At 53.1% G+C, this 9205-nt stretch overlaps 1 protein-coding gene across 3 annotated transcripts in view; it reads right to left on the reverse strand.

Annotated features, from left to right (window-relative positions):
- Positions 1 to 9205, reverse strand: part of RNF213 (ring finger protein 213) — a 117441-nt gene that overhangs the window by 94316 nt on the left and 13920 nt on the right. For 2 of the 3 annotated variants that reach the window (XM_032241418.1, XM_032241417.1), the window contains exon 3: positions 6272 to 6418. The exons of the other annotated variant lie outside the window; for it this stretch is intronic. In XM_032241418.1, coding sequence (XP_032097309.1) covers positions 6272 to 6418 — 147 coding nt within the window. The remainder of the gene's footprint in view (positions 1 to 6271; positions 6419 to 9205) is intronic. 3 annotated transcript variants of the gene reach the window in all.

Raw genomic sequence — 9205 nt, forward strand, 5'->3', positions numbered from 1 at the left:
TGGGGCTGGGGCTGGGGCTGGGGCTGGGGCTGGGGCCCAGCCCTGGTGAGCAGGGTCATCAGGACAAATGTCAGCCTCTGAATGACAGACTGGTCAGCTGTCAGGGGACCTACTGACAGGGGGAAGCAAGATGCCATCAAGAAACAGGCAGGTGCTGCACAACCCTTCACTGTGCTTGGGAGGCCTGGCAGGTGGGGGCTGAACCCTGAAGACAGCCTAACCTTGGAGAGACGATGACACCATCTGCCTTGCTGGCTGCCTCCTGTCTCTGGGGCTGCCATGCAGTGGCGTCTGGGCTGGGTTGGAGGGCCTGCTGAGTTCCCATCCAGCTCACCCCATGCGCTACAGGATGGGCAACCCCAGGTGGGTCACTGGGCCACTGTGGGCCTCGTCTCCCTGTTATCTTTAAAGTGGAGACAGCAGATGTCCCCACATCAGAGGGCCACTGAGGGTGACCAAATGGGACAAAGCACACCGAGGGTGGTAGGACACTGCCTGGCACACGCAAGGAGCCCATCATTGCTGCTGTAGCCAGTCATTGTCCACACACAGCAGGTGTTTGTGGCCATCTGGTGACGGTGCAGAATGGCCCATCCTGGAGAATGGTCCCCTGGCTCTCCCTGTTCTTGGCCACGTGGTTTGAGTAGAATCACCTCCACTCCAGCCCCAGAGGCAGCTCTTGAGCGTGGGCTGATGTCAACCACTGACTAATATCATCCTGGCCACAGGGACCCCCTAGGGGATTGGCGCCTGAGCCAATCAGAGCCAATGAGATTTGAGGAAATGCTTCCTCTCTCCGGAGGAATCAATCACCAGAGGAGGCACTCTGTTGTCCCCTGAATGACGCAGTGGAAGGTGGATCGCAGGGAAGCCACTGTGTGGCACAAGGGAGTGACGGGAGACAGCTGGTGGGAGGCTTGGCATGGGGCAGCCACGTGAGGAAGGCAGAGCAGACAGGGCGGAGACGCCTCGCCTGCAGCCCAGGGGCTCATCGGACGTGGCTTCCCATTATTTGCAATTCAACGTATTTTTTTTTTTTTTTTTTTTTGGAGATGGAGTTTTGCTCTTGTTGCCCAAGGTGGAGTTCAATGGTGCAATATCAGCTCATCGCAACCTCTGCCTCCCAGGTTCAAGTGATTCTTCTGCCTCAGCCTCCCGAGTAGCAGGATTACAGGCACCTACCACCATGCCTGGTTAATTTTTTTTATTTTTGTAGAGATGGGCTTCACCATGTTGGTCAAGCTGGTCTTGAACTCCTGACCTTGTGATCCGCCCGCCTCCGCCTCCCAAAGTGCTGGGATTACAGACGTGAGCCACTGCACCCGGCTGTAATTTTTGTATTTTTAGTATAGATGGGGTTTCACCATGTTGGCCAGGCTGGTCTTGAACTCCTGACCTCAGGTGATCCACCCGCCTCAGCCTCCCAAAGTGCTGGGATTACAGGCATGAGCCACCGCTCCCCGTCATAACGCAAAGATTTCTAATGGTTAAAGTAATCAAACCTCAAATTATTTCCTAATTATGAAAGCTGAAACTAAGCCACGGTCATGGATGCTCTAACAGCTTCGATGACAAAATCAGGCTCTGGCAGGAACAGACAGAGAATCCTCAGGCTCTAGACTGCTGAGTCACAGCCTGGAACAAGAGGACCCCATAAAGACAGGCTCCTGACCACCCCCACCCCCACTCCCACCGGCATGGAAGAATCAGGCCCCTGCCGCTCCTTTCCTCCCTGTAGCAAAGGGTTCAGACCTTAGAACAGCTGCCAGCAGCCCTCCCTGGGGCCTGCCTTGCAGGAGGGGAGTGGCCAGCAGTGAGAAACAGCAGCGGCAGCAGCACACCAGGGCGGTGGGCAGAGCCCGGGGAGGCTGGAGGCAGGGGCCAGGGCTGGCCTCACCCCCCTCCACCACACGGCGCTGTGGAAAGACAGCAGTAAATGCAGGGACAACTGCAGGAGAGACCCATGGAGGGACCACGACCCAGTTCCTGGAAGACCACTGCCTTCCAGCTGCCAGCCCAGACCCTCTTCAACAGAAACGAAAGCCCTCTGATACCATGACACCTGCAGGGCTGAGGCCTCGGAGGGCAGCCCCAGGCTCACCGCGCTCAGCTCTTCCTGTGTGAACGGCCGACTGGCCCTGACAGACCACGTGCATCTCAGTGAGTGCTGCCAGGGCCTCCTGGTTCTGCTTTTCCATCGAAGAGTTTCATGGTCTTTGACCCAGAACCTCTAACTGCATAACCAGAGGAGTATTTGTAATTTTAGGGGGTGAGGCTTAGAACTGTTTACATAACTTTACAACTATTACTCTATGTTTTCTATAGCTTTTAGGGTGCTGTTTTACATTCACACATTGAATCAGGCCGGGCGCGGTGGCTCACATCTGTAATTCCAGCACTCTGAGAGGCCGAGGCAGGTGAATCACCTGAGGTCAGGAGTTCGGGACAAGCCTGGCCAACATGGAGAAAACCCATGAAACTCTAGAGCCTGAGGCAGGAGAATCGCTTGAACCCGGCAGGCAGAGCAGTGAGCCGAGACTGCGCCACTGCGCTCCAGCCTGGGTGACAGAGCGAGACTCTGCCTCAAAAATAATAATCATAAAATTAAAAATAAAAATATTCAATAAAGCTGGTATACAGTCAGCTCTCCACACCCACAGATTCAACCAACCACAGACAGAAAGTATTGGGGAAGAAAACAACAAAAAGAGACAACAATGAGAAAGAACACAAGGGAAAACAGCACGTATCCACGGTTTACACACCATGGATGTCCTGTTCGGTGCTGTAAGGCATCTAGAGATGAATTAAGGTGCAGGTGTAGGCAGCTGGGCGCCGTGGCTCACACCCGTAATCCCAGCACTTTGGGAGGCCGAGGCGGGCAGATCCTTTGACGTCAGGAGTTTGAGACCAGCCTGGCCAACATGGTAAAACTCCGTCTCTACCAAAAATACAAACATTAGCCACGCGTCATGGCACATGCCTGTAATCCTAGCTACTCGGGAGGCTGAGGCAGGAGACTCACTTGAACCCGGGAGGCGGAGGTTGCAGGGAGCCGAGATCATGCTACTGCACTCCAGCCTGGGCAACAGAGGGAGATTCCATCTCAAAAAAATAAAAATAAAAATAAAAAATAAAGTGCATGGGGGACGCTCGTGGGTTACGTGCAGATGCCAGACTGTTTCATATCTGGGACTGGACGTCCTTGGATTTTGGTGTCATCTGGGATCCTGGTGACAAAGGAGACCTAAGCGTCAAAGACCACCTCCCCCTTAGCTTCCACACTGCATTTCAATAGGAGAAGTAAAGGCTGGCAGACCGGGCACCACCTTAAGTGCCCTCCTGTAGGTCGCAGGCATGGTATGCAGGAATCTTTCCGGAAGGCACTGATTTTACTTAAACACGATCACACCCCCATCTAAGTCACCTACCCCACGGCTACTCCATGGACCAAGAGCCTTTCATATGTAATTTCTGGAGCTGTAAGCCCAAGACCCTCTCACATGTAATTTCTAGAAGTGTAAGCATTTATAAGGACAGGGATTTTCTTTGTTTGGGGGCTCGGCTATTTGGGGCATCCAGACCCACCACAGCCCCCGGCCAAATAATTCACCACTTCCTTCCCAGTCCGGTGTTTGAGAGGTTTATTTCGCGGCCCTTCGTGCTTTATTGGAACCAAAATCCTGTGGGCACCAAGGGTCCACTGTGTATTTCAGTGTGAGTACGCGCTGGGAGTCTACGCTGTGCTGCCCCAATGCTGAGCCCGTGGTTCAGACGCCCCATGTTCCACACCCGGTGTACACCCGGTGTACACGTGCGCCCCAGCCAGCACATGCGGCGCCGTCGAGCGCGTGCTCACGTCTCCTGCTCACTGCACACCCCCAGGTCGCGCCTCTCTGTTCCTCCATGGGAACCTTTCCACCCATGTACGTGTACAGCTTTACTATAAATCTCCCATCCACTTTTCATCCTTCTCACATCCGTGAAGTAGTCTCACCAATGTATAGTTTAAAACCTTTCTGTCAACTTCCAAAAATACAAAACCAGGCTAGGTGCGGTGGTTTATGTCTGTAATTCCAGCACTTTGGGAGGCTGGGGCGGGAGAATCGCTTGAGCCCAGGAGTTTGAGACCAGCCTGGGTAACATAGCAAGACCCCATCTCTAGCAAAAATTTAAAGAATTAACTGGGCGTGGTCATGGTGAGAAGTAAAAAAGCTCCTTTTTAAAGTTTCCTTTCTCGTTAAAGAAGAAGTGTGCGAATGACTTTCTGAAGCCCGATTCTGGGTAGCTGTTAGACAGGCACATAGCACATTCTACGTCCTTCTACTTTACCGAATGTCTGTGCGGGACGTGCTCACAGGCATGTCCCAGCTCTCCATGGCTTTTACCTGTTTAGAAAAGTTTTAAGTTATTAGCCAGTCGGGTTTTAGTTTAAATTGTGAGGTCTGACTTCAACCAACGGAGATCAGACACAGCAGTGAGGACGACCCCAAATGCGTAAGGGATAACTTTGTGTGTTTCCCTTCATTCAGCGTACTCTCGTGGCAGGATGGCCCGTGAGAGTACCCTTCCTGCAGTCCAGGAAGTAAACATTGCGTTGCTGAAAGAGCCTTTGTCTCAGTGCTGATTGTTCTTTGCGGCACCGAGCGTCTATTTCCAACAGTAGTGCACACCTGTAATCCCAGCTACTCGGGAGGCTGAGGCAGGAGGATTGCTTGAGCCCAGGAGGTCAAGGCTGCAATGAGCTATGATTTTACCACTGCACTCCAGCCTGGGACACAGAGCGAGACCCTGTCTCAAAATAAAACCAAAACCATCAAACACATTCAGAGCTATACTACTGTTATACATGAATTAGTTGGTTAGGTTAACACATCACTGGGTGAGAGCAGACACCTCCTAGTACTAAACCTCCCACATTCTCTCTGGGGAAGGGCCCACCTCCCCATGGACTTTATCATCTGCAGAGCCCCAGAGCTTTGTCCTCGCATGTCCTATGAATCAGATCTTTGTTTTACAAGTTGGTTCTCATATTTGTGTTGCTATTGTGAATGAGCTCTCCACCCGCACTGTGCCTCAGGTCTGGTAAGTCCAGCTCGTGCAGATGCTGCCTGCATTTCCCAAGTGCTGCAGGAGCGGGCTCACAGCCAAGCCCCCACCCACAGAGGAAACAGCACACCTGGCTCGAAGGCTTCTGCCTACACCTGAGACCTAGGGCTGCCCACAGGTGGTGCAAGTCCAGGAAATCGCTGTTCAATGAACACGTGACCATCTCAGGTCGGGTTTCGGGGAGGCAGGCAGAGTGGGGAAGGTGGGGGAGCCCAACAATTTTTTACTCTGTAAAAAAGTAATCAACTTCACAAGCATCATTCTTCAATGTATGAAACTCCTTTGCTTTTCCTCAAAAGCAGAAGTCCTTTTATTACATGTGTTAGTTTCATTTTTTGATATTATTAGTGAATCCTATAATACTCCTAAATGCTATAGAAAAAGTCAGGATTTTGGCCAGGCACAGTGGCTCACACCTGTAATCCCAGCACTCTGGGAGGCCGAGGTGGGTGGATTATTTGAGGCCAGGAGTTTGAGGCCAGCCTGGCCAACATGGTGGAACCCTGCCTCTACCAAAAATACAAAAAAAAAAAAAATTAGCTGGGCGTGGTGGGAGGCGCCTGTAGTCCCAGCTACTACAGAGTCGCTTGAACCCAGGAGGCGGAGGTTGCAGTGAGCCGAGATTGCGCCACTGCACTCCAGCCTGGGCAATAGTGCAAGACTCCATCTAAAAAAAAAAAAGAAAAAGAAAAAAGGATTTCAACTTCCAGGAACCAGAGACTAAACTGACTGAGCAGGGCTTCCACTACACCCCCGTGTGGGGGCCCCATCCAAGACCACATATCAGGCAGAGGTCAGGTCTGGCCCCCACCTGCCTGGACTCCCCTGTGCTCTCTGTAGTGAAGCCTGTATTGCTGCTGGGGCTTTATCCAAGTGAGTGCAGCCAGGTTAGGCTTCTCCAGGTGTGCAGGGGGACGGCTGCACGGAGTAAGAAGGCAAGCACAATCAAGCTGAAATTCACTGCTAGCACAACGTCCTCAGAGTCACAAGAGCCATGCCTGAATCAGCGCTGCTCTGTCACAGCCTGAGGGTGACCCGAGAGCGCCCGTCCCGGGCAGCCTTCCTCGGCCGGCCGGGACGCGAGGGCTGGAAGTGCCAGGTGGCTCTGCCGGCCTGCACGGGGTGGCGGGGAGCGTTCTGTCCAACTATCGACTCGGGCTACCTGCTGACAGTCTGCAGAAGGCACGCCGGCGGCCTCACACAGGGCTGCGTCCTGCTTCCTTCTCTTGCTGGGCATGGTATTAGCAGCTTCCCACTCATCGGACATGAGGTCTACAGTAGCATCTACCAAAACCTCTGATGCAGCTCCCTGTTGAAACATGACCCCTTCAGACAGGGCAGGGATGTGCACCCCACACACAGCTTCAGCAGACTCACACAGACCCCACCTCAGGGGCCACCTCCTCTCCAGAAGGCCCAGGCAGGGACACCCACGGTGGGCACTGACCAGGTCCCCAGCACCCTCTGCCTCCAGGGCCCACGGGCAGGAGGGCGTGGGGAGACCAAGCAGCAGCTCCTGCAGACGGGCAGGGCAAATCCACGTAAGAGAAGAACTGTCCACGCCAGAGGCGGCACCCCACCAGGCTTCCAGCACCCCTGGGCCTCCACCCGAATGGCTGGGCTTGTGCTCAGAACACAGACGCACTGCAGAGACTGACCCAGAAGGAACAGGCAGGTGCCGGCACCCCCGGTCCAGCCGGGCCAGGCCTCCTGAGCCCCCAGAGCAGCAGGCATGCTCATCCAGCACCTCCCTTCCACACCAGGCACCGCTGGGAGACCTCACAGCCGGACGCAGCAGGAAGCTGAGGAAGGGAAGCTCCACCGGAGCCTCCATCCCATCAATGCCTCCAACCCAAATGGCCCTGCTCCAGTGGAGTCCCCTCTTCCCTCATCGGGAACCACAGCCCAGCAGCCAAGCCCAGAGCCTCTCAAGAGGGAAGATCCCGCAAAGGGCACTCAGTTAGTCAGCATCCAGCGGCCACCAAAGGAGAGGCCAAGCAGAGGACGGCTGTGCCGGGGGCCGGCGCGGGCCCCTCTCTGTGTGCCCTCTCCACCCACCCATGACTGCAGTGAGGCCCGACCACCTGACTCAGCTGCAAGGGCAAGGCTGGCCGGGCGGCTTGCTCACCGTCCCGGCTGCTGGGGCCACCCGCCTTGGCTCCCGGCACCCTCCTCGCCATGGTTAGAACGTGGCATTCTACACCTAGGGGACCGTCCTCTGGAACGCGGACACCGCTCTCAGCTTGAGAATTCAAAAGGCTTGCCACAGGATCAGGGACACACACAAAAACCTCTATAAGTTAGTCACCAGCGCCCATCAGCCCCGGTAAGCCAGTCACCAGACACCCAATCAGCGTTCGCTTTGCATTCATTCTGAATTTCTCTCATGTGTGGATATGTGTGTAATTAGGCTTTTTTTTTTTTTTTTTTTTTTTTGAGACAGAGTCTTACCTGTTACACAGGCTGGAGTGCAGTGGCGTAATCTAGGCTCACTGCAACCTCTGCCTCCTGGGTTCAAGCGACTCTCCTGCCTCAGCCACCCGAGTAGCTGGGATTACAGGTGTGTGCCACCACAACAGGCTAATTTTTGTATTTTTAGTAGACATAGGGTTTCCCCACATTGGCCAGGCTGGTCTCAAACTCCTGAGCTCAAGCGATCCACCTGCCTCAGCCACCCAAAGTGCTGGGATTACAGGCTGCAGCCACGGCACCTGGCCCTAGTTCCCATTTTCTTCACCCCGGAAAGAAATCCCGCAGCAACAGCTCCCTATTCCCCACTCCTCCCAGCCAACCCCTGATCTGTGTCCTGTCTCCACGGGCGAGCCTGTGGTGGATATTTCATATCAGGGGAATCACACATGTCCTCTTATATCTGGCGTCTTTCATTTATCATATTTCTGAGGCTCATCCATGCTGCATCACAGATGCATATCATATTCTTTTCTATGGCTGAATACTGCTCCACTGCATGTACCAGGCTTTGTTTAACTGTTCATCCACTGACGGACACTTGGGCTGCTTCCATCGTTTGCCTGTTGTGAATAATGCTGCTATATACATTCATGTTCAAGTATTTGTTTTCATTTCTCTTGGGCATCTCTCTATAAGTGGAATCCCTGGCTCATAGGATAATTTTATGTTTAACTTTTGGATGAGCAGCCACACCGTTTTCCTTAGTGGCTGCAGCATTTGACATGCCCAGCAACACTACACAGCAGTTCCCATCTGTCCACATCCTCACCAACACTTGTTATTTTCCTTCCTTCCTTCCTTCCTTCTCTCTCTCTGAGACAGGATCTCACAGTCAGTCACCCGGTGAGTCACCGCGCCCAGCCTTTCACTGTTCCCTTGTGTTTTTTATTCTCTTGTTCAAGATTCCAGGAAAATGTTTTCATTCTTTTCACATCTTCAGTGTCACCTCTACATGTTATAAATTCAAACAGATTTCCACTAACAAAAAATTTTGAAACATTAAAAAATAAATAAAAAATAGGCCAGGCATGATGGCTCATGTCTGTGATCCCAGCACTTTGGGAGGCCAAGGTGGAAGGATGGCTTGAGGTCAGGAGTTTAAGACCAGCCTGGCCAACATGCTGAAACCCTGTCTCACTAAAAATTCAAAAATTATCCAACCATGGGGGCCCGGCACCTGAAATCCTAGCTGCTCGGGAGGTTGAGGCAGGAGAATCGCTTGAATCCAGAAGGCGGAGGCTGCAGTGTGCCGAGATCACACCACTGCACTCCCAGCCTGGGCAACAGAGGTGAAACTGTGTCTTAAAAATAAATTAAAATAGGCCAGGTGTGGTGCTCCAGCCTGTAATCCCAGCACTTTGGGAGGCAGAGGTGGGTGGATCACAAGGTCAAGAGATGGAGAGCATCCTGGCCAACATGGTGAAACCCCGTCTCTACTAAAAATACAAAAGTTAGCTGGGTGTGGTGGTGCACACCTGTAGTCCCAGATACTTGGGAAGTTGAGGCAGGAGAATCGCTTGAACCTGGGAGGTGGAGGGTGCAGTGAGCTGAGATCATGCCACTGCACTCCAGCCTGGGTGACAGAGTGAGACTCCGTCTAAAAAAAAAAAAAAAAAAAAAAAAT

Source organism: Sapajus apella, unplaced genomic scaffold, assembly GCF_009761245.1.
Source record: "Sapajus apella isolate SASKATOON/1434 unplaced genomic scaffold, GSC_monkey_1.0 scaffold48, whole genome shotgun sequence".
Classification (NCBI taxonomy): Eukaryota; Metazoa; Chordata; class Mammalia; order Primates; family Cebidae; genus Sapajus; species Sapajus apella.